Source organism: Lynx canadensis, chromosome E3, assembly GCF_007474595.2.
Source record: "Lynx canadensis isolate LIC74 chromosome E3, mLynCan4.pri.v2, whole genome shotgun sequence".
NCBI lineage: Eukaryota > Metazoa > Chordata > Mammalia > Carnivora > Felidae > Lynx > Lynx canadensis.
The window spans coordinates 16,121,578-16,147,108 of record NC_044318.1 but is presented as its reverse complement, the minus strand read 5'-3'; the positions used below and the strand labels follow the sequence as shown (position 1 = coordinate 16,147,108).

At 43.2% G+C, this 25,531-nt stretch overlaps 1 protein-coding gene across 1 annotated transcript in view; it reads left to right on the top strand.

Moving 5' to 3' along the window:
* Positions 1-24,150, top strand: part of PDILT (protein disulfide isomerase like, testis expressed) — a 34,791-nt gene extending 10,641 nt beyond the window's left edge. The window contains exons 2-11 of the mRNA XM_030301020.1: positions 1,653-1,859; positions 7,751-7,884; positions 8,724-8,861; positions 11,781-11,891; positions 11,974-12,099; positions 15,049-15,246; positions 18,308-18,428; positions 20,657-20,835; positions 22,250-22,339; positions 23,791-24,150. Coding sequence (XP_030156880.1) covers positions 1,653-1,859; positions 7,751-7,884; positions 8,724-8,861; positions 11,781-11,891; positions 11,974-12,099; positions 15,049-15,246; positions 18,308-18,428; positions 20,657-20,835; positions 22,250-22,339; positions 23,791-24,027 — 1,541 coding nt within the window. The 3' untranslated portion in view covers positions 24,028-24,150. The remainder of the gene's footprint in view (positions 1-1,652; positions 1,860-7,750; positions 7,885-8,723; positions 8,862-11,780; positions 11,892-11,973; positions 12,100-15,048; positions 15,247-18,307; positions 18,429-20,656; positions 20,836-22,249; positions 22,340-23,790) is intronic.
* Positions 24,151-25,531: the final 1,381 nt, after the last annotated feature.

Genomic DNA, 25,531 nt, shown 5'->3' with positions numbered 1-25,531 from the left:
TCTAAAAGCTCCATCATTTGGACAATCATTCCATGTGTTTCCCTTGCCCTGAGCTGCTTCCCTTAGAGACTCAGATTTGGACAGGAAGTCAATCAGCAACCCTGAGCCAGGCAGGGCCAAATCCACAAGGAAGCCAGGGGAGAGGCCTGAGGGCCTGAGCAGCTGGCAACAGGCCAGGACCTGCTGGTGGTGATGGATTGGGGGCAGTGGGTATCAAAGGCAATGACGGTGACAGAGCAGGCAGTGGAGAGGCGAAAAGTCCCACTTCCTGTTCACTGATTGGGAATTTAATGAAAACCATCATTCACTTTCGGGTTCCATCGCAGGAGCAGGTGTGCTGACTGATAGCGGGGCGTGTTCCAGTTGTCCTGAAGCAGGCTTTCTGGGTTTTGCTTTATAAAAGACCTCTCTGTTGGACTTGGAATTTGCCCAGGCAGTGGGGTCACTTACACTTTTTCCAAGTGCTCCAGATGGACAGGAGAGAGGTGTGGGGGCTGAAAAGGGGAATGTGTTCTGACTTGAAAGGGAATCAATGACCCCCCTGCCCTGGCTCAGTCCATCTGCCACAGACATCAGGGCACTGAGAGGCCTGCAATCTCAGTGTTATCAGGAAGAAGGAAGGCAAATATGAGTGCCTTTTCGTCCCCTCTCATTTAGGCCAGGAAGGCCTTCTTCTGCTAGGATCACATTCCGGCTCCCTGCCGCCATTTTCCAGAAAAGGGCTCCCTACTCCTAAACCCCCACCCCCACTGCCCAGCAATATGAGGGGCCAAAGAATCTTAATTGAGAGTGTGAGGTCTCTTTGACACCACCAACCCCAAAGGACAGGATCAGAAAGAGTAGGGGAGCATCATAACCTCTCCCCACCTCCATCTTTCTCACACCTGACCTTGCTTGCTTGAGAGTCCCCTGAAATATTACATGCAGCTATAGGGCAAATGGAGGGGCTCAATTTGGCCTGTAACTCCAGGATTTTCTACCAGATGGTGCGCATGTCCCCTCATTCTTTTCCCTAGAATTTCTGACCATAGAAACTGCTCAATAATAATGGTAGTAATAATAATGCATTAGGTCCTTACCATGTGCCAAGCATTGTGCTAAGGGTTTAACATGCCAATATTGGTTACAGAGCTGATTTAGTGGTTCCAAATCCTGGCTATATCTCACTGCCATGTGGCCCTGGGCAAGTAGGACATTTTGCTGCCAATCAGTTTCCTCATCTATAAAATTCATATAATAACCATACCTACCCCATAGGATTAGATGGCTCAATCCATGGAAATCTCTTAGAAATTAATAGGCAACATATAATTGATTGCTAAATAAGTCTTATTTGATTGACAACTCTATGGGGTAATCACAATTATTTTTTTCATTTTACCCATGAGGGAAGTGAGACTCACAGAGTTGGAATGAATTGCCCAAAGTTGTATTACTTCCAGTGTTGTTGAGCACACAGAACCCTGATGCACCTCCCAAATGACCAATTTCACAAAATATGTCTCCCATCCTGTCACGTTTCTGAAAATTTACCTATTACAGCACAGCATGAGGAAAGCCCAGGAGCTAAGCAAGTGAAACCGAGCCTCCTCCCTGAGAGATGGGGAGTAAGAGAGGCTCTAGCAACTTCTGACTTATACTGGCTTTTTCAGATAACCCATCATCCAAGCAATCCAGGAGCCTGGCTGAGGAGCTGGGCAAAGCGGTGGAGATCATGGGCAAAGGCAAGAATGGGCTCGGCTTTGGCAAAGCGGACATCACAGTCGAGAAGGAACTTCAAACGGAGTTTAACGTTAAGGAGGCCCCAGAGTTGAAGCTGTTTTTTGAGGGCAACAGGTCAGAACCCATCAGTTGCAAAGGTAATAGTGGTTGCGTGTCAATCAAGGCAATGTTAGCTGTGGAAACACAAACACCAGCATTTCAGTGGTGTGAAAGAATTACAAGTTTACTCCTTGCTCATGTAGAGCCCAGTTGGCAGTCAGAGGGTGGAGGTGGGGGAGTTCTGCTCCCCAAGTCTTTCAAGGACCAAGGTTCCTTCCAGCTTGTGGCTCTGCCCTCCCTTAGGGCCCCTGAGGCCTCCACCATTTTCTCTCTATCTAATAGTTGGGGCAAGGAGCCAGAGGGTTGCCAATGGTAGTGTTGGTGACCCAAGCTTGGAAGTGGCAAACATCATATCTCTTTCCATTGACCAAAATTCTATTACATGGTCCCAGTCAACTGAAAGGCTGGGCAATATGGCCCTGATCTGTGTCCATAAGGAAAATAAGTTTTGGTGAATCCATAGCTGCCTCCACCACAGTTGTATCTCAGCTGGTGGGTTCTAGAAGTACCATGAGGTGGGATAGTGAGATGCATAGCTCATAAACTCCCAGAGACCAGAGAGTGAGTTCCTAACTCCACTACCTACCTACTATCCCAATCTTCTACTTTAGAATGATTTTGACAGGGTCCCAGGACAAGGAAGCACTGGTTGACCAAAAGGGTGACTGGGAGATCATGAAATAAGACAGATTTGGGACAGAGTGACTACCAACCACTTTAGTTTCTATCATCATCGACTTTGTTCATTAACTTGTTCATTCACATAAACAATGATCTTACTGAGAAACTACCATGTGTTAAGACCTATATTGGTGTTAAGGATGCCTGAAGATTTATATGTCTCAGTGTGGTACATGGTAAGTCCTAATTTTTTTAATGCTAAATATATAAATGCATAAATGTGTGCAAAATTGATGGATGGATGGATGGATGGATGGATGGATGGATGGATGGAATGAAACTGACGAATGCCAATGTGCCCAAGACAGCCTGTACTATGTTGGGAGAATGCTCCCCTTATATGTATGAATGACTGAGTCAGGAAACTGAGATAGTCTTTTGCAGGGTCTGACATTTAGCAGGTCTGCAATAAGCCTGTTTCAGTTTTGTTGACAAAAACCAAAAGGGCCCAGAGAGTGCCATCACCTCCAGGAGCTGCAGGATACCTTGTGGTTCTCAGAGTGGACACAAGGAGGAATGAGACACAGACTAGACTTTCAGGGGAAGGTGCAGCAAAAGCACCTACCTCAGGGCAGATTAGAAATAAGACCCAACAAGACCCAGCAGTGTAGTGGCTCATAGCCGGCCTATGGGATAATGAAGAGGCAGGGGGAGGGCAGAGAAGAGATGGAGAGAGTAGACAGGAGCAGTGAGAGAAGAAACACGGTGACTGCTGCTTCCTAGGGATATACTGAGTGACAACTGTCAACAATGGTGACTCAATGATCCCAAGACAGGAATCTTTTGTGATGTGTTGGCTTTGGGGAAGGTGGTGAAGAAATGAGAGACACTGGTTATTTTGTTGAAGTCTATATCTGCTTATGGAGTGGCTTAGGTTCTGGGGTGCCCTCACCTCCTAAAGGCCAGGTGAGGTCTGACTTCTTTTTGAGGCAATAAAGGTGACAATGTGGCAACTTCCAGACTGTCGGAGCCCCTTTTGCTAGAAGCCAGTGCCTGGGACCTCCTCTGCCATACAGGAAGCTGCATCACCACCTCCCCCAGGAAGTCTCCTTTGACTGCCCAGGTCAGGGTGCCTGCCCTCCTCTGGGCTCCCACAGCACCTGTGCTTCCTCCTTCAAGGCCCTTACTTCACAGAACTGTATTTGTACTTAGTTGTCTGGTGAGAGCACAGGGTCAGGAGCTGACCTCACTTCCTTTCCCAGGTCCTCTGAAGAGGCTGCCAGAACTGGCACACACCAGCTGGCTTTAAATCCTTACTACATGCCTGAAGAACAATCACTTCCTCTTGTCAAATTTTAATTTCCTCATCTGTAAAATGGGGATGGTGCAAGTATCTACATCCAGGGGTTGCTGGTTAGATGAAACAAGTTTATAAGGCACAAGCCCTGACACATATCTGAACCATTAACTGTGTTCCACCACTGTTCTGGCCCCCTTTTCATATGTCACAGCCCAGTGTAGGGGCTGGGGAATCCGAGGCTTAGAGAAGTGGAACAACAACTTTCTCAACAATCCCCAGCTAATAAGCACTGCAGAAAACAAATGTTTTCTGTGAGGGGCCAGACAATCTCTTTCACAACTACTTAACTCTGCTGATGCAGTGGAAAAGCAGTTCCACAATAATAAATGGGTGTGGCTGTGTTCCAATAAAACTTTATTTATAAAGGCAACTGGCAGGTCAGATTTGGCCCATGGGCTGCGGTTGACCAACCCCTGCTGTGCACTGTGCTGCACTCTAAAGTAAATGGCAGATGTGGTCCTTATTATTATCAAACCATTAGTTTCCTGACCCTTGTGCAGTGCCCAGGGACACTTAGGTTCTTCATGAATAGTTTTTGAGTTTGAATGGGAAAGAATTGCAATTGCCCCACTGCAGGCAGACTTGGGACAAGGAGCCAGCCCGTATTTCTACTAGGTTTGTCCATCACTCTTCTTCTTCAGTATTACCCCCAACCAGGGAAAGAGGCAGTGGGATACTGGGAGGGAACCAGGGCCTAGACTTAGGACAAACACTAGTTATGAGAATTTGAGCCAGCCTTCCAATTCCTCATTTCCTAAATAGGATGAATACTGTCAGTTCTGCCAACTTGACAGGGCTTCCCTGAGCTAAGACAGGCAACAGAGCTCTGCTAGTCTCCTGCCCCAACTTTTATGAAAACTTCCCCATGTAGGGGTTAGTCCTTATTGGGTCAAAGCTATAGTTCTGGTTCTCTTCTAGTCTCCTAAGGATTAATGGTGGGAGACTTGGCCATGGCCTCCTCACTAGCGGGAGGGAAACTCAGGTTGGCTTCAGGGCCTCAGTTAATGATGCATTCATAGCTTGTGCTTCGAAATATGCAGTGGAACGACAGCTCCAGTCAATCATTAACATAACATTCACACCTCAGTTGTTACCATGTCCTCTGGCTCAGAGTCAAGAGTCAGGGGAGACACATGGCCAGCGGGGCAGTGACTGATCTGCAGACACTCAGGAACAAACTATTTATCAAGTTAAGAGCTACCTCAATCCCATGGGATCCAGAGGGGCAAAGAAAACTCAGACATCCCAGAGAAGATGATCTGAGATCAAATTCCTTTAAGCCAGCTTATCTTATAATTCATTCACCTCATTCATCCATTCTGTAATTATTTCTTGAGCACCTAGTATGAGCCAGATGGTTACAGGAGCTAGCGAGCAAGCTAGACAAAAATTGTAGTTTCAGAAAAAGGTAGAAAGTTTCAGAAAATGTAATAGATCATAAAATAGAAAATGATATGATGGGGAGGAGGGTGGTGGTAAGAAAAGTCCAAACCTAGGACTAATAAGCCAGAGGAGATGCCCTGATTGCTGAGGAAAAGGCAGCACAGGTGGAGGGACTGGTGGGTGCCAAGGCCCAGTGTGCCGGGGGAAGAGGGCATGGCTGCCGTACCGACAGCAGGAGACAGTGGCACATGAGATCGGCACTATGGTTCTGATGACCTGAAATTCAAATGGACTCGGAGGGCTTTTTGTTCACCTTTTTTGGTATTTTCGGGACTTTGAAACCAGTTCCTTTCAGAGCACTTACAACATTTTTTTTTTTTTTCAGACAAATGCCTGTAAGAGAAACTATTTCCACAATTTGTGCCTGCTTCTTTCTGAAAGATGGCTTAGAACATAGAATAGTCTACATGAATGTGAAAATAGAAACTCAGCCTTGGGGCTGAATCCAGGAAGAGAGGGGGACTGCCACAGGGTGGAGTGCCGTGGTCTGAGGCTGGCATGAAGCCTCCCCCATCTCTCTCTGTCCCTTGAAGCCAGCACATCGTCCTTCTATGAACTTCTATAGGCCTGACTCATTGTGGCTTTTAAAATGGCCTAATTGGTATCTACTAAAGCTGAATGCAGCATCCCCTATGACCAGAAATTCTACTCCTGGGCATGTACCCAACAGAAGTGCATACAACGTGCCCCCAGAGACATGCATGAAAATTAATTAACAGCCCCAAATTTGGAAACAACCCAAAGGCTTACCAACAGAGGATGGATAAATTATAGAATATTCACAAAACACAATGCTACACAGCCCGTGCAACAGCCCATGAATCTCACAAATGTAACAAAGCCAGACCCCAAAACACACACTGTGATTCCATTTATATGAAGTTCAAGAGCAGGCAGACTAATGCATGCTGTTGGAAGTTAGCATGGTGGTTACCCTTAGGTAGGGGTGTGTCAGGGGCTAGGAGGGGGCCCAGTAGGGACTTGTGAGAGCCTGGCAATGATCTATCTCTTGATCTGGGTAGTACGCAGGTGTGTTCATTCTGCAAAAATTCATAAGACTATACATTATAATTTGTACACCTTTCTGTATGCAAATATACTCCACTGTAAGTTTTTTAAACTTATATTGTTTATATTTATATAAACATATATATTTATATGTAAGCAAGATGCTGAAAATAGAGTCCTTTCCAGTAGATTTACCACCTGACATGCATTCATCAAGCTGCATGCAGCAATTTGTCCTGCACAGACTGCTTGCTCTGCCTGGAAGCCTTTCCCTCTCCTTCCTTGTCCAATTTCCTTCTTATTGCTGCCTTCTTATTGACTCATTTGCATCCTTCAGTTTTCAGCTCATAAGTGATTTCCTCCAGGAAACCCTCCTTGAATACACAGTCTAGGTCATGTATCTTTGCTACAGGCTCATAGAACTTTGCTTTTGAATACCTACTTTGAGTGTGATTATATGCTTGTTTGTGTAATTATTTGACAATTGTCCTAGTCAACAGAACGAGAGCTGCAAAACAGTGTGATTGTGTTTGTTTCTGCTCACCATTATATCCCCAGGACCAAGCACAGCACTCAATAACATAATAGGTACTCAGCACATATCTGTCAAATGAACGAATGAGTGAAGGAATGAATGCTGAGTGAAGGAATATGGGCCTATAGATGTAGTCCAAAGCTACTTAAAACAAACACTGCTTTATCTCATAAACTCAATTTAAATGCTTCATTTTATTCTATAGTAATCTTTGATAGAAAATAGTATTTTATGTTATCTACCATCATGTGGAATTGATGATTCTAGCAAACATATGTCTATAGCTTCATGTACATTTTGGCACACTATTAAGTCTCCCCAGACATGGTATATGTGTCCCAATTTTAGAAGCTAAGATTTTGCTGTGCTTAGCACCTCCCATATGATAGCTGAGAAATGGAAGTCATGACCTATGACCTTCATGAGAAGGTCTCAATGAGAAGTTGGAGGCATAGGCAATAATGGAATTTTCCCAAAGTCACAAAGCTAGCTGGTATTTTTATTTACATTTCATTCATTTTTTTTTTTTTAATAAATCTATCTTCCTGTCACTTTGGAAGGTAGGTAAGAAAAGAAGAGAAGGCATGCTTCCTCTTGGGTTTGATTCCCAGGTGCACTAGTAGAATGGCCATTGGAAAGTCAAACCTCAGTTTTCTCTTTTGCAAAATGGGGAGGGTAAGAGTATCTATCCCATATGGTAGTGTTGTTTTGGGGATATAATATATGCAAATTGCTCAGCAGAGTGCCTTGTCCTTGGTAAGTGCTCAATGAAGTTTAGCTGCTGCTGTTAATGTTCATGCCTTGGTACTGGGATGGGGAGGAGTAGAAGGACTGACCTTGGCCTTTAATGTGTCGGAGTCCAAGACTGAGATGCTTCTGCTCATTAAACTTGGAAAAAACAAGTCTTGCTCCAGTTTAAGAGGAAACTGCTATGAGATCCACTTAACTGTCTCTGTTTCCAGGAGTGGTTGAATCTACTGCCTTGGTCGTTTGGTTGAGAAGACAAATTAGCCAAAAAGCATTTTTGTTCAATAACACCCAGCAGGTGTTAGATTTTGTGAAATCCAGGCCCTTGGTCATCATTGGCTTCTTCCAGGTACTGGGGTCAAGAGGTGGGAGGTGACTTTTCAACTGGTAAGGATCCTGTGTCTGGGAAGGGGGGGGGGTGAGGAGAGGTCTTCCACTTGGGTTAATTCTATGCCCGTTCTTCCTTTTCCAACAAGCTGTTTTTCCAGGGTTAAAATGAAGAAGGAAAGAATGGAAGGTGAAGTGGTAGGAGATGCTAACCAGAAAGGTGGACAGGAATGCAGAGAGAGGAGAGGAGACTGACACTTATTAAATTGGTTTTGATAGTATAACTGATCTTTTGGAGGCCCATTTAGAACATCACTGAATAATAAATAATTTGCAAATTGTTTTTCCTTGTGCAGAATGGTTTCTCATATGTCTCTACTCATGTCCTGTAACTCTGACGATTCTTTCCTTCCCCCAGTAGAAGTCAGAACTTTGGCATTATATTTTTACATAGGAAGAGTATGTGCCTCTTTCTGTCTCATTTCACTTTTCAGCCCCAAGTTTCTCATATTTGGTGATCCATGTGGCCAGATCAGTCGCCTCTTCTGAAAGCGATTAAGGAATAAATGTTTAAGTCTAAACCTGTGTGTTTAGAACAACCTTATTATAAATAATTGGAAAAAATCAAGTTTATCAATTCTCTTCATTAATCTCTGTGGAGTTGTCTATTTTGGGCTTAGTCATAGCCATATAAGTATTCTGAGTATGAAACATCCATGAAAAGGGATTTAGGGGACCCAGGAAAACCCCAGAACTTGGAAAGGTGAGGAGACAAATTGGTCACCATTTCTACCTTGACCTTAAATAAGCCAGGTATTTTGCTTTCTATCAAAGCCTTACCCAACATCCTTCCCCAAACAGGATTTAGAGGAAGAAGTAGCAGAGTTGTTCTATGATGTGATCAAAGACTTCCCAGAGCTAACGTTTGGAGTGATATCAATTAGCAATGCCATTGGGCGTTTCCACGTCACCCTTGACAGTCTTCTGGTGTTCAAAAAGGTAAGATTTTGATTCTATTGCTAGTGAAGTGTCTCCAGTTCAAAATAGTGTACAATGCATGTATCTATAGGCTTTGGGTACAAATTCTAGTTCTGCCACTTGTGAACTAAGTGGCATTGGACTAGGCAGCTGCTGTGAGATCACACAGTCTCCTGGAGTTTCTCTGGCCTTTCTAGACATTTTTTATTTTAAGCTCCTCCTCCTCTTCTGGATCAGTAAATGCCATTCATTAAGGCTCAGTCCTCTACCTTGTGTTTTCTTCTGGTCCATCCTCTCCCACCCAACCTCCAACAGCAAATATTGTTCATATAATCATGACTTACAAATCTCCATCTCCACCCAGACTTCTCTACCTCCAGACTTTCATATCCATCACCAACTGTCTCAATATGACCAAGCCTAACACAATCTCCCCTCCAAATCCTCTTACAGTGTTTTCTCCCCTCTCAATGAATGGTGTCACCATTTCTCCCATGTGAGGAAAGTCAGAATACCCAGGCATTATTCTAAAACCTCCCTCTCCTCCACCCTTCACAACCAGTCCATCACTCCAATCCTATTTATTTTAAGTCTAAAATACCCCTTGAATCTATCTATTTAGCTATATTACTACTATCCTAAGTCAAGTGACCATGATCTCCTATACCCTACTACAACATCTACCCAACTGGTCTACCACAATCTCTCTTGTACTGTAAAGAACAATCTTTCCAAAACTCCAACTGATGGCCACCTGCCTCCTTCCCACTGGAAAGCCTTTTAATGGCTTCCTATTATTCTTGGGATAAAGACTCAAGTCTCCAATAAGACCTACATGGCCTTTCACAGCCTAGCCTCTATTACACATCTTCCCCTTCTTCCTCTCTGGGATCTAGATCTGAGCTGCCCAATATGGCAGATACTTGTCACATATGACTGTTTACATTAAAATTAGTTAAATTAACATTCTAGTTCCCCAATCAAACTAGCTACATGTGGATAGTGGCTACTGTATTGGACAGCATAGATATACAGAGCATTTCCATCATCACAGAAAGTTCTATTGAACAGTGTTACTCTAAACACTGTAGTCTGGTTCCTGAAACATGCCTTACTCCCTCCCCACACAAAGCCAAATCCTTACAGTAATCATGTTATTTATAGATATGGCTCAGAGTGGTTAGTTTACTTGCCCAAGGCCACATAGGAGGTGGGTGAAGTGATACCCAGATCTGCTTAAGACTGTGAGCCACTACATTTTTACTTGGGCTCTTGGAAGTCATTAAAAAGTGTTAAGTCGGAGAATAAAATAACCTGATTTATGTATCTGAATGGGACAACATAGAGTCTAAAAATAGATCCAAATACATATGGAAATCTAGTATATAATAAAGGTGATATTTTAGATCATTAGGGAAAATATGTTATTCAATGATTAGTGTTGAGAGAATTGGGTAGCCATTTAGAAAAAAAAATAAAGCTAAATCTATATATTCTCCTTCCACCAAATTAAATTCCAGATTGATTTCTTATTGATTTAAAAATATAACGATGAAACCATGGAAACACTAGAAGATGTCATGGAGGATTTTGCTTCTAAACTTGTAGTGGGAAAGCCCTTTTATGAAGCATTGACAGAAACCCCAAAATCTATGAAAAGAAATACTGATAAATTTGGACCACATAAAAAAATTATTGACAGTTCCACAGAACAAACCTCATCACAATATCAAAAGCCAAAGAGCAAATTTGAAAAATTCAGTTAGGACAAAGTTGGTCTATTTTTATGGTTAAGAGCATGAGTTCTAGAGTCAGACAGCCTGGGGTGGAATCTTGGCTCTACCTCTCACTAGCTTAGCAACCCTGGGCAAGTCACTTCATTTTTCTGTACCTTGATTTCCTCAACTGTACAATGGAAGAAATAATGATTCACAGCTCAGTGAGATGTTATGAGGATTAAGAGTTCTTGCATATGGCATATTTAGAACTGTGTGACCGGTACAATATGAGCTCTTGATAAGTCTGATTAGTATTATCAGACTATTACTACGACCAGAAAAGGGTTTTGGTTCTGTCCAAAGGACAACAGGGGCTGTGCAGTATTTGAGCAAGAGAATGACATAAGTGCTTTTTAACCGCATCACTCTGGCTGAAGGTAGGGAATGGGATGGAGGGAAATAAGGGGAGAAATTGGAAGACCATTAGAAGGCTTTTGCAGGAGTCCAGGGAAGGGATTTGGACTAGAGCGTAGGATTGGTGGACGCAAAGAGAAGGAGATGGAGTAGAGAGAAACCAACGAAAAGAGCCACCTCTTTGTTCTCCTTCCCCTGCAGACTTTGATCCAGGGCTACAGGGAATTATTTCCTTCTCTATGCTAATTGCAGTCCTTCTGAGAAGCAGTCATCAAACAGGATTAGATATGCAAAAGATTGGGGAAAATGCCTATGAAGGGGAACAAAGGGAGCTGATGTGGGGGGAGGGGCAGGGAGAACTCATCAGGCCAGGATGTAGGTCTGACCCTTTGGAAGGAAAGAAGGTCCTTGACTGCAGTGGAGTTCTAAGAAAGTTGGCCAAAGTTGCCTACCAGAGAAGTCCTGCATCTCCCAGAAATGAGCTTGCCTTAGTATCCCTGAAACAGTGCATCGATTAGGAGCAGTGTGTAAGATACTGCTCAGCATCAGTACGACTACGTGGATGGGTTTCAAAGCACAGCAGCTGGTTACACCCCCTGCTTTGTAGATTGGAGATTTTCATGGCTGCCACAGACCCATGTTTCACCCACAGGCTGGCCATTCCTATTTATGAAGTAAAGATTATGGATTACACTTGTCATGATGGTATTCTCCTTTTGTCCAAGGGGAAAATTTTGCTATTTATATTTATTAAGTGTCTATATTACGGAAGCTACTGCCCTCTAATGTTTTTCTCCTTTTGTCCAAGGGAAAAATTGTGAATCGGGAGGAGCTTATTAATGACAGTACCAACAAACAGGTCCTCAATCAAGTCATAAAGCAGCACCTTACAGATTTTGTTATTGAATACAACACCGAGGTCAGTGAGCCAAAAGGTCCCTGGGAGAAGGGCAGCTGGGGCAGCTGTGTGCCTGGATGACCTATTTCCCTGGTAATTTCAGAGTAAGGATCTGATTTATGAATTGCACATCCTGAATCACATGCTGCTCTTCGCCTCTAAAAGATCCGAGTCATTTGGTATGATAATGCAGCATTACAAGTTGGCATCGAAGGAATTTACAAACAAGGTTTGTGGAAAGTGGTATTGCCCTTGTTGAATGGGGATCCAGAACCTGTAGACCCTAATGCTATTTGCCTGCCAGGCTGATTATAAATTAAGCCAGGGATAACTTGCATATTCATTTCCATACCAGCTTCCTTATTTACATATTGATACTACATATTATTTACTACTTAATTTTAAACCAGCCTCCTCCCTTCTTCCTGTCCAGTGTCTCTTCCTTTCTTGCTATACCTATGCTTCTTCTTGGTATGTGAGGTTTGGTTGCTTTTTCATGGACTATGCTCCAGCAAGGGTGAGTGGTTGCACTGTGGGTGGTTTTTGGCCTGCAGGTGAGGAGGAGGAGAGACCACCCCTGCCTGAGGTCAGGGAATAGGAACAGCCTGAAGGTGTGAAGCAGAAAGGCTTAAACTTTACACAACTTTTCTTCCTCTTACAAGGGATTTTTGTCACTGAGTTTCTAAGCCTCTCAGTGTCAATCACCTCATGTAAAATGGAGAACTGTGTGTAAGAATTAGAAGCATCGTATGTAGAGCAATGAGCAATGTACAGTGAACACTGTTATCATCATTGCTATCATCATCATTAGAAACAAATCTGTTTTTCTTAAGACCTATACCTGTATTTATGTAGTTACCACCACCTGGACTATGGAGGCAATTAGTTTCTTTTTTTCTCTTTATTTTTTTTATAAGAAGTATGGTAATGGCAGGCTTTTTTTTCCTTTTCAAGAAAATTACTCTAAAATTCAAGTGGGGGGCGCCTGGGTGGCGCAGTCGGTTAAGCGTCCGACTTCAGCCAGGTCACGATCTCGCGGTCCGTGAGTTCGAGCCCCGCGTCAGGCTCTGGGCTGATGGCTCAAGAGCCTGGAGCCTGTTTCCGATTCTGTGTCTCCCTCTCTCTCTGCCCCTCCCCCGTTCATGCTCTGTCTCTCTCTGTCCCAAAAATAAATAAACGTTGAAAAAAAAAATTTTTAAATTCAAGTGAAACAATTAAAAAGCTTAAACCCCAAGATAAATACAAGTAAAGCCACTAGGGCATGAACATATTTAATGTTTGTGCTACATCCCACCATATTCTCCAGGAAGTTTGTTCCAATTACAGAAATATCTCTGGTTAATATTTTTCCTGCTTTATTCAATTTTAAAATATAGATTTTTGATGTAATTCAGTTGATCACAATCTGATTGCTTCCCTCTATTTCTCTTATGTTATGATAGTCAGTACTTAGCCATATTTCTTCCAGATTATTTTTTTAAATTTAGCTCTTTAATCTGGGTGGAGTTTATTTTGGCATATATTGTTAGACAAGGTTCTTTTTTTTTTAATGTTTATTTATTTTTGAGAAAGACAGACAGGTAGAGTGCATGAGCAGGGGAGGGGCAGAGAGAGAGAGGGAGAGAGAAAATCCCAAGCAGGCTCTATGCTGTCAGCTCAGAGACCCACCTGGGGTTCCATCTCACTGTGAGTTCATAACCTGAGCCGAAATCAAGAGTTAGATGCTTAACCAGTTGACTGAGTCACCCAGGTGCCCCTGAGATAAGGTTCTAAATGCCCTTTACCCCAACTATCTAGGTTCCTGAATGCCATTTATTGACTGTGATCCATTTTAGAGCCAAAGACAATGGATGAATACTATTCAGACAGGTCATACCCCCATATCTTATCCTGTTCACATCTAGCCAATATTTGTTGAAAGTATACAAAGGATGGTTCTAATACGTTGCTCTGTTTTCACAGTCTCCCCAGCACCCGGAAGAGTGTCAGGCACATAACAGGGCCCTTAATATTTTGATAGATGAATGACCTGAGGGTATCAGTGTTTGCTGTGGCCTCTAAGTGGCCTCCCCACTTCCAATCTTACTGCTTCTCTGCAACCAGAGTCATTTTTCACAAATTATTGTAGCACTCTCTGGCTTATTATTCTTCAGTGGCCCTCTATCTTATTCAGATAAAACTCAATCTCCTTATTAGAGCTCTGATCTCATCTCTGACATGTCTCTAACCTTGTCCCCCGTGACTCTGTCCCTCATGATGCTGAAGCCACACCAGCCTTTCCTTTCTATTCAAGAACACTTTATGTTCCCTGACCCCAGGCTTTTGCATTAACAATTTCCACTGCCTGGTTCAGTGTTGTCCTGACTTGTTAACTCATCACCCATGTCCCTGCTAAGATGTCACCTCCTCAGATACTCTTCTTGACCTTCCTACCTAACACTGAGCTCTGACCTGACTTCACCTATATGGTCATGTTCTATCACAGTGCCCTTTTTACTGTCTAACTGGCACTCATTACTATATGAATTTATTAATTTATTCACTCCTTTGTTGTCTATTTTTTCCATTAGAACATAAACTCCATGAGGGCAGATCTTATGTCCCCAGTAGGTAGCAAAATGCCTAGTAGGCACTCCACTAATATTTGTTTAATGATGAGTAAATGAAGTCATGAATTCCCTTGACAGAAGAATAATTTAGAACAAAAAAAGCTGACATATGAGCATTTTCTACCTCCCAGTTATTGAACTAAGCCATTGTCCTGTTTAATTCTCTCAACAACCCTATAAGGTGGGTACTCTTATAATCTCTACAAGATAAGGAAATAGAAGCACAGAGAGGGTCAGTTATGGTTTTGCCCAAGGACCTGGATGAAAGTCCAGGACCTCCTGACTTCCTGTGGTTGTGTGGATGGTACCCTGCACAAGGATGGTGAAACCGGGCAGACGGACAACATCAGCCTGTGCCCTTGGGCACAGGGCTGCCCTGCCTGATGGAAAGGGGCCCTGTTCTATCTTTCAGAGGCACTCCATAGACCCTGCTATTTGCATTCCGTTAGTGATCTCCCATGGCTCTGGAGTTTCTTTCCCTCAGTAAGGGATTCCTTAGCCAGTTTTAATCTTTAACCTTCTCATGGCCTCCAATCCTAGAGGGACACAGGTTTTATTTGATTTGGCAGATCCTCTTCATCATTGTGGATGCAGATGAACCCAGAAATGGACATATATTCAAATACTTCAGGATTACAGAGGTTAATATCCCATGTGTCCAAATCCTAAACTTAAGCTCTGACGCGAGGTACAAAATGCCTTCTGAGGAGATAACCTACGAAAATCTCAAGAAATTTGGCCGCAGCTTTCTGAATAGAAGTGCCAAGGTAAGTTTGTTGTTGGACAAACTTTACCCTGAACCTCAAAATTTCATAATTTTGCTGGCTTTGGTCATCTGAACAGGGAGGCAGAATAAAGGTCAATCTCATGGTTCAAAATGGGGAAATACCCTTATCTCTCCACCTCCAAACTTTTCAACTTTTGACTTGTCCTGACACTATGAGTCCACCATTAATTCTTTATTCTGAAAGGCATTTCCTTTGCAGATACTCTCAACTGAAATGCAGGAGCTCCCAGGGCCAAAATCCTATGAAAGGAGACACTTTTCCTCCTTTTGGACTCTCCTGTGAAAGATTTAAGGATAGATGGATTTTGGGGGAGAGGGGGGTGGGGATGTATTAAGCCATCAGGATTTAGCCCTAAAGGTTTTAGGGACCCCTTGTCTGGGAGGTTAGAAATGAGCCTATTTTGCTATAAAAGGAAGGAGAAGGTACAGAAGGATCATACATAACACAACATCTCCTGCTGTTTATGTAGCACCTGTGAAGTCCTTCAGCCACCCTGCTGCATTAGGTGACCATATTTTTTATTTACCAAATGGAAACACTTTTGAGAATAATGGAGGTTGGGGGCATGCAATCTTTAAAAGTATTCTGAAACAGAATAAATTGGAACTTTCCAGGCAAACCAGAATATTTGGTCCCTTTCCCTCTGAGGGTTCCAATCACCTTCTGTCCATTCCCACACAGACACTCCTTCTCAAGTGAAAGCTGTTTTTTTTTTTGACTCCTATGCACATCATCATCACAGGCCAAGTAGTGAGGCTGGTGTCCTCCATGACATTTCCTCCTACCTTCAAAATGCCAGACCCCACGCATTTGGACTTTTAGATCACCTGCTCCTACCTTCCATTGCTGTCCTCTGATCATGTCCCTTTCACTCTCTGAGGACTTAAGCTCATTGCAGACTTGCTTTCCATCCCTTCTCTGCCATCACCTCCAGAAATGTCAGTATGCAAAACCCTGGTCTCTCTCTTCTCTAGTCACTGTTTACCATTCCAGCCACCTGCTCTTGTGGCCACATTTTAGAGATGGCAGCCCCTCTGAAAACCTGATTTCAAGCTTCCCATCCCTTTAGTTCCTTTTTCTAGTATCCATATTGTTGTAAATCCTTACCCTTCTCATGGCTTCCAGTCTCCTGATCCCATGTCACAGTCTCTCTACTGCCTTCATGAACTTGGATTCCATAGTTCATCGCTCTGGTGATGATTCCCTTAATTCCTCTATCCCTTTATTTCTTTATCTATCTTCTACTTCTTTACACCCTGTAGAATTTACAAGGCAAAATCACAACCCTGGTTGAACCCACTTCATGTCCCTACTGCTTCCAGGCCAATGCTAGAGAAACAGAACACCACCCTGAGGCAGGCTGGTTTCACTGAATCACAAACCTCCTGTGGGCTCTTTGAAATGTCTTGACATATCTATAGAAATTTCTCTTAGTGTGTTCATCTTCTTCATCTCTGAGTCTCTTTGTCCTCATATCCCCTTCCTTCTTCCAGTCTCAGCTGAGCACGAGACCATGTATCATTAAGACAAGGGCCCCTCATTTTCTGTCAACATATCTACAAACCTACCTGCAGCACTACCCTTTCTCTCTCTTCCCTCCAGTTGAACCTCAGGAGGTGTCTGTCTCCTTGTCAAGGGCCAATACATCCACCAAACTCTTGCAATAGAGATGAGCATGCTTCACATGACGTATGAGATGTCACATGCCTGGTCTGGCCCATTTCTAATTTCCATCTTTTTCACCATTTCCCACCTCCCATGTCCAGCCCCCACCCACTTTATGCTTCCTCAGAAAGAATCTTCAAGTCCCTTCCAGAGGCTGGGGTCGGGACGAGGGAAGTATTGTAGGAGCTGGCAAACTGGGTAAAGGCCAGACAGCTATGCATATTAAGGACTTGGTGTCCTGAGAGCAATAGAAAGGAAAATTTGCATGGTGAAGATAAAACCCCACTGGTAGAATAAAGGTATGGAGAAGACTAGGAGATACAGAAAGAACTCTGTGGGGCTACTGCAGTGATCTAGGTGAGAGATGAAGGCTACCTGGGTTGGGGAGCAGCAGTGCAGATGGAGAGAAGGGTGTGGATTCAAGAGACTGCAGGAAGCAATGGTTGTAGAGAAAAATATATGTTGTGAGATTTATACCACTTCCTTCAAAAAGAAGCAGAGCTAGGTTCATTCTTCAATGCATTCTCTCACAGAATATTTACTGAGGTCCTACGATGTATCAGGCTGTGCATACTCAGTGATGAAGACAGAAAAATCCCTTGTGACATTCTGTCTAGTGTAGTAGAGACACATGAATCAAATAACCAGAAAATAAAATAATGAGAAAAATAAGATATAAATGATAAACTTGAATAAGTGATACAAGGAAAAATATCAAATGTTATGAAAACTTACGGTAGCAGGATCTGACCTAGTTTGGGGAGAGTGAGGGAAGCCCTCCCTAGATATCATTTTGAAGGGTAAATCTGAGTTAACTGGATAAAGAAAGAAGAGCAAGAATGGGGAGTGGGGAAGGCCCTCCAGACACAGGAATGGCATCAACAAAGGCCTGAGGTGGAAGAAAGCTAGCCCTTTGGTTAAACAGAAGACCAGTGTGGTTGAAGAAAGCAAAGAAAGAATGGTAATGAGCTTGGTGAGGCTAATGGGAGCCAAAGGGTGATAAAGGTTTAACAGGTCATGTAAATTATCTTGGTTTTGATTCAGGAAGTAATTGGGAACAGATAAACTTTAGGGGGGAGTTCAGGACAAACTAGTTAAGATGTTAAAGACATGAACCCAACTCTCATCTGAGAACCTCACAAATTACATATTTGGAAGGCTAGAATTCATTCCAGCTTGAAGCCCTACCTCTTCCTTAGCCCTCTGATCTCAACTGGCCCTGAACAATTCAGGCTGAACATGAGCATTTCAAACTCTTTCCCAAGGCTCTTGTTAAGAACAAGAGAAAACTTCCCATTGTTTCCCATTGGGGCAGGGAGCCCCAACTGCCAACCCTTTTCTGGCGACTGTCAGATCTCTCAAATTTGCTTCCTAGAAACATCAATCCAGTGAAGAGATTCCAAAATATTGGGACCAGGGGCCAGTTAAGCAACTCGTTGGGAAGAACTTCAATGTGGTGGTCTTTGACAAGGAAAGGGATGTATTTGTGATGTTCTGTAAGTATCTCTGCAGAGGCCATAGAAAGCAGTGGCCCAGACATTACTTTTTCAAGTGTTGCTCCTGAATTCTTGGGCCCCCAAAACTCAAAAATCTATCAAAACACTATGTGAAGGATGGTTTTCTAACATCCAAAGAGTTTGGATTAAGATGCTATCACCCACAGTGCAACTCTTCCTGAAAATCTAATGCTTGGAACATGTGGAATACCGTCCATATAATTCAGGTCTATGGCTTTTACAACAATAATATGCTGATGGCTAACACTGATTCAATGCTATGGTATACCAGGCCTTCTGCTGAGCCATTCTATACTTTATCTCATTTAATCCTCACGACACACTTTTGAAAGTAGCTACTACTATTGCTCTCACTTTGCATATGACTAAACAGAGTCTCAGGTGGGTGAAGAAACTTTTCCAAAGTCAGGCAGTGACTAAGTACTGAGAATAGGGATTGGAGCCTAGGCAGCCTGACCTCAGTGCCTTGGCTGGTAACTGCTGTACAGAAGAGCAGCTCTGACTTTAAGTAACTTATCAAATGGCCTGTATTTAACCTACGTGAGTTGGTGTGGCCAAACTGGAGACTCAAATCCTGTAGGAAGAGAGCTTAGCAGTGTGTGGCATATTGCAAGCACTTGATAAATAACAGCTATTATTGCTGCTATTATTGTTGTTGTAATTATTTCCAGTGCTTGCCTAAGGACTATTGCCCTTTCTCTACTCTTTCTGATTTGCATGTGAGAGTCCAAACTGGGGACTTCACTCCTACTCTAAGATACAGAGAAGGGTGATAATGAAGTTACTTCAGACATCTCTCTTATTTACTATTTACTGAGAACTTACAATGAGCCCGACATGAGTTGGCTGTTCACACACCTGCTCTTTTTTCATCCTCAAAACAAGCCTCTTAGGAAGGTCCAGTGGATTTCTCCATGATACAGATCAGGGAATTTAGTCTCAGAAAGATTAATTACCTTACCCCAAGTCACACAGTAAATTCATTGCAAGGCAAAAAATTCAAATCAAGCTCTGATGCCATTACTTCCTGAGGGCTGGAATGCAATGTGCAGACCTTTAAAAATCTCATTGAAATGGACTCTCATCCACAGGGTGAGGTGTTTAAGGTCTGCGTGGTTGAATAACCATGATCTGTTCCCTTTACGTGAGAGGGTGGGCGGCTTTTCTATACTTACCTGACACTGGAGTTATGAGAATGCTCATTTGGCTCTGGTAAAAGGCAAGAGCAGCCTCATTTTCTTGGAAGCAGGCCTCTCAGATTGGCCCCCTGGGACTGTGACCATTATGCCCCCTCCTGTTCCAACCCAGGGCCCATTGGGCTCCAGGGGAGCTTCAGGGAGAGCAGATGGTCATGGAGGCACTTGGTTTGTAAATGGAGGGATGATCATCCAAATGTAGAGTGTCAGGGCCCTGAAAGCCACCCCTCCCACAGAGCCAGAAACTTTAATGCGACCACAAAGAGCAGGGAAGGTTCAGTTTCTTTCCATGCTAGAGCTGGTCCATGATTCTCTCCAGAGGGCTAGGTGCTTGGGCCAGACTCAAAGCTTAAAGGAACTGTCCCTAAGGAAGTCCCCTTTCCAGGGGTCATTGTACTTGTTACAACTTCCTGTTCAACCTCTTAGGTACATTCTCTACCATGGGACTAAAAGGCAGTGTACTATAATAGTCACAAGTCAAAGAAGCCTGACTTCAAATCCCACTTTCTGCTTAATTACCTGGGTGACCTTGGACTGTGAGCTTAACTTCTGTTGGAAAACTCTTGTGCTCTCTCTCTCTCTCTCTCTCATATTCATACACACACACAAACACACACACACACACACACACACACACACACACACACACGATTTCTGGAAGAACATGAGGAATCATCTAGCATAAATATTTTTCTTGTTTTTTTTTTTTTCTCTTCAACTGGAGTGGAAAGCTATGTCAAAGGAGAAACAAAGAATAGAAGAAAATGTTCCAGCATGCTTAAAGTGTTAGTGTCTGGGTGGAAGGGGACTATATCAGTTTTTTTCTAATTTATTTAATAATGACCAGGTGCTGTGATTGAAATGTAAAATAATGTAATACGGTGTTAAAAGAAAGAGTGCAATTTGCAAAGCAACAGAACCATTAGTAAAATATGGTGATGGTGTTTATGGGGGTAGTATTGACTTTCAGTTTTATTAGTGTGAACTTGAGCAATGGCCCTTCTCTTTCAGATGCACCCTGGTCAGAAAAGTGTAAGGAACTCTTCCCAGTGTTGCAGGAGTTGGGCAGAAAGTATCAAAACCACTCAACAGTCACCATTGCCAAGATTGACATTATGGCAAATGACATTCAGCTGATGTACTTGGACCGGTACCCCTTCTTCAGGCTCTTCCCCACCAACTCTCAACAAGTGAGGAGCTCTTGGGACCCACATACCTGGAAATGCCATTATGTCATTATCAGAGAACCAGTTTCTCCCTATCTCCAGCTCTGCCTTCTACCCAAACAGCTTCATCCTCAGCTCAAGCCCCTATTATCCTGTCATGTTCAGGTTGAAGAGTGTTTTCCATTAGCTTCCCCACAAGTCCCAAGACTTGCTGTAATTGGGTCCAGCTTGGGTTAGCTGCTCTTCCCTTACCCAGTCAGTGTAGTCAGGCTGATGTGAGTGTCTTGATTAGTCAGGCCCAGTTTCCTCTGGTACTGGGGCTGAGCTCTACCCAGACTATATGGAATAAGGTGGGGGAATTTCTACGTGAATATTGAGGGTGGGGTGCTATGAGAAGAAGGAAGATCACATGATAGAAAAGCAGTTAATGTCTTTTACACTTCAGTATTATAATCAGCAAGCATCATCAATGTCATGGAACATACTCTCCATGCTGCTCTGCTTTGGCACCTGGAGAAGGGTGTCCATCAAAACAAAGCAAGCCAAGATTCCTGCTCCCAAGAAGAGTATGACTGAGTGTGGGAGAGAAGTCATGATGTAGGCCCACCTCTACATGCAATTGGAATTGAAGGGGACAGATTCTGGAAGGCAAATATTTCATGGAGACATGAGATTTTGAAGAATGCTGAGGATTTAAATCAGATTAGAAGAGGGATGTGAACTACACATAGGAAGTATAATATGCACGAGGATGTGGGCAGAAGGGTGGCCATAGCACTCTGAAGGAGATGCCATCCTTCTGGTACAGAAGATGCATGTGGAGGAGTGGTACAAAATGAGGCTGAGTTGAGAGGGTGGAGGTATCTTAAGTCTTTAGTTATCTGAAAGGGAGTTTAGACAACCAGTGGGCAGTAAACAGCTTCATAATCTTCTTAAAGACTAAAAAAGGAAAGGGAACTAGTGTTGACTGAGCAATGATCATGGATCAGATGCTTTGTAAAATAAGAACTATTCTTATTCTTCTTGTTATGATAATAATGTCAACTATATGTAGTACTCACTATGAGTCAGGTACTGTTTTAAGTGCTTTTCATATAGTAATTCAATAAATTCTTATAACAACATATATGGTAGGTACTGTTGTTATCTTCACATTACAGATAGAAAAACTGAGTCATAGAGAGGTTAAACAGGGTTTGAACCTTGACAGTATGCTCCGAGGTCCGTGCTCTGAAGCACTACATTATAGCCCTATGGTGGAAGAGTTTTTATTATTCTTATGTTAGAGCCATGGTAATGGAGGCTCAGAGAGGTTAAAGAACCTACTCCCTGTACTCAGGTTGTTAGGGATTTGACCCTGGACTTATCTTACATAGCAATCCCTGAATATTTTGCAAGAAGAGGATACTGTCTTGACCTTGTTCCATTTTCTTCCTAGGCTGTATTGTATAAGGGAGAACATACCCTGAAGGGCTTTTCTGACTTCCTGGAAACTCAAATCAAGACCAGGATTGAGGATGAGGATGGGGTAAGGTGAAACAGCAGTACCTGGATTATTCTGTCTCACATAGAACATCAAGAACTCAAAGGACTAGGAGAGGGTGTGCCAAGAGTCCCATAATCTTGTACTCTGGAGATCATTGACGACTCGGTGAACAACTACCCATTTTGGATGACTTTATTTCAAGGGCACTTATTACAAGGAAGTAGAAATGGCAGACTTTAGAAATGAAGGGAAAGACAAAGGCTCTGAGGTCTCCTAAGGTTGCTTCCCTGGCCTCTGTTCCTGAGTCAGTAACCAGATGTCTTGACAGGATCCAGCTCTCTGGCATTATTTTCCTAATGGATGAGATGACAATCCCCATTCTCTCTGAATCGTGTTCCTGCCTCAGTGAGGCCATCTGCAGGAAGGTGCCATCTCTATTAGTTAGGACCCTTTCGTTTGCAAATATCAGAAACACGATTTCTTTCGTTTAGGCAACAATGGGAACTTAATCCATATAACTGCTAGAACATCAGGTAGATTCAGAAGCTCAAACTCATTTTCTGTCTCCCCATCTCTGTTTTACCTTTGTTGGCCTTATTCCCAAGCAGTCACTTCCCCACGGAGGGTCAAAGATTTCCCCACAGCTCTAAACTAATATCTTCCCAGCTTAAAAAGCAAGTGCCTAGGGGTGCCTGGGTGGCTCATTTGGTTGAGCATCTGACTTTGGCTCAGGTCATGATCTCATGGTTTGTGAGTTCAAGCCCCACATCAGGCTTTGTGCTGACAACTCAGAGCCTGGAGCCTGCTTTGGATTCTGGGTCTCAGTCTCTCTCTGCCCCTTGCCCACTTGTTCTTGTTCTCTCTCTCTCTCTCTCTCTCTCTCTCTCTCTCTCTCCATCAATCAAAAGTAATCATTAAAAATTTTTTTTAAAAAAAGAAAGAAAAGGGGTGCCTGGGTAGCTCAGTCGGTTAAGCACTTGACTTCAGCCCAGGTCATGATCTCACTGCTCGTGGGTTCAAGCCCCGTGTCGGGCTCTGTGCTGAAAGCTCAGATCCTGGAGCCTGCTTCCAGTTCTGTGTCTCTCTCTGCCCCTCTCCCACTCATGCTCTGTCTCTTCCTCTCAAAAATAAATAAACATTAAAAAAAATTAAAAAAAAAAAAAAAAGCAAGCAGGCACCTACTTCTTAGTAGTCCTAGGAAATGTCCTGGATAGGGATTCATGATAGGCCTGGGTCACATGCCCAGCCCTGGAGTTAGAGCTGGGGCAGCCACACGTGTGGCCTTAGAGTGGAGGAAGCAGGTTCCACAAGGGCTTTCTTTCCAGAGGGGCAAAACCACAGTTGGGCTCTGGCATCTATGAGGATGCTCCAAGTGCCTCTCTCTGGGCATTTCCAGAAAAAGAAGACTTGGTAATTATAATCACAATTACCACATATGTCTTGCCTCTTTATTTCTTTATCCTACTTCTTCCCTCCCTTCTTTTCTTGAATAGCTGTTGTCTACTGAGCAAAGTAAAGTGACAGAAGAGGAGGCATTAGCCGAGGAAAAGGAAGTACCTATTATCAAGAAAGAGTTACGTGACCAGAAGTTGCCTGGGATAGAGAATGTGACAAAGCTGGAAGAGCCAGCTGGGCAAAAGGAACCAGCCAAGGAGGAGGAGGAGAAAGTGGCTAAGCCAAAGGGACCTCCAAAAGAAGAGAAGAAACCAAAAGTGAAGGAAGAACTGTAGCTTCTCCAAAGCTAAGAGCCATTTTCCATGTCCTGGCATCATTTTCTAAGTGGATCTGCTCTAAAAAAAATGATATATCATTGCAGTGGGTGGAGGCTGGATAATTAAAAACTCCTGAAAGTCTTTGGCCCTGTTCTTTGCATTACCTCTTTTTCGTGGTTGGTGCTGCCTTAGAAAAGCTGTTTGGCCTGGAATTCAGGGTTGCAAGCGAAGCCATAACTGAAACATTTAATGAGTGTTTACAACATGCCACACAGTCATGTAATTCTCACATTACTTTCATTATCCCCATTTTACAGATGAGAGATCTGAGGCAAAGAGAGGTTAAGCAACCAGTCAGGACCACATAGCCAGAAAGCCCTTGAGATATGATCCCAGGCACTCTCACTCCAGAGACTACATTTAACCACTCTACCCACCACCTTCACTAGGTTGGAGTCCCCAGAGTTTGGCTAAAACTTACAAATGAAGTGGACTGATTTGTTTAGGCTGTATTTTAGCACAGTAAGAAAGAGATCCAGCCCCAAACATGTCCCCAGTCTACTATATTTCAGTAAGTGACCCACTATCTTAAGCAGCAAGGCGCTAGGATAATCCTCAAGCCCCTTTGTTTACTACCCTAAAAGTAACTCTACCAACACATGCGACTCCACCCACTTGCACTGATTCCATCCACTTCTGTCCACTGACACGTGCCACTTATCTCCATGTGACTCCACCCACTTCCCTCCACCTCCACCCACCATTCTCAGCCAAGGAAGTCTCTCCAATGGTGCTTCTATTGCCATTCTGTAGTTCCTTGCCCACCCCTCACCCCTATTCCATAAAGCTGCTGAAATTCTTTTAAAAAGCCATATTCTTGAAAGCTTGCAACACTACCTTGTTTTAACTCTGTAATGGCATCTTTATCCCTTTTGGAATAAGATTGGTCTGCTCACCATGTCTTCCAGGCCTAGAAATTTCTGGCCCCACAGATCTCTTCTGTTCCCCTCTCTCTCTCTGTCATTTTCTAGGCTCCAGTCATACTTCCTGTCTATTCTTGAACAGTTCAAGTGCTTTGTCTCCTTATGGCTGTTCCTTCTGCCTAAATGCACACATGATGCACTCCCATAGATCTTCATGCAGATGTCTTTTTTATCCTTCAAACCTCAGTTCAAATGCCACCACCTCAAAGAGGGCTTCCTAGATACCAACATTTGAAAGCACCTTGTTTTGCTGTGCACTAATATACTGCTTGATTCCCCCACTGTTGGGTAAGTCCCTGGAGAGCAGATATATCTATTCTCTTCCCCACTGTATTCCTAATGCCTAGAATGCTGCTTGGACACAGTAAGTGCTCAGGTAATAAATATCCATGGATCAAATAAAATTTGATTTCAGCCAGCACCCTGTCTCTGAGATACATGATTTCACTGTCATCCCAAAAGGGGCAGGTGCTGACACAGTGTTGCCTGGAGACCCAAATTAGATTCTATATTAGTTTCCTATTATTGCTCTGAAAAAT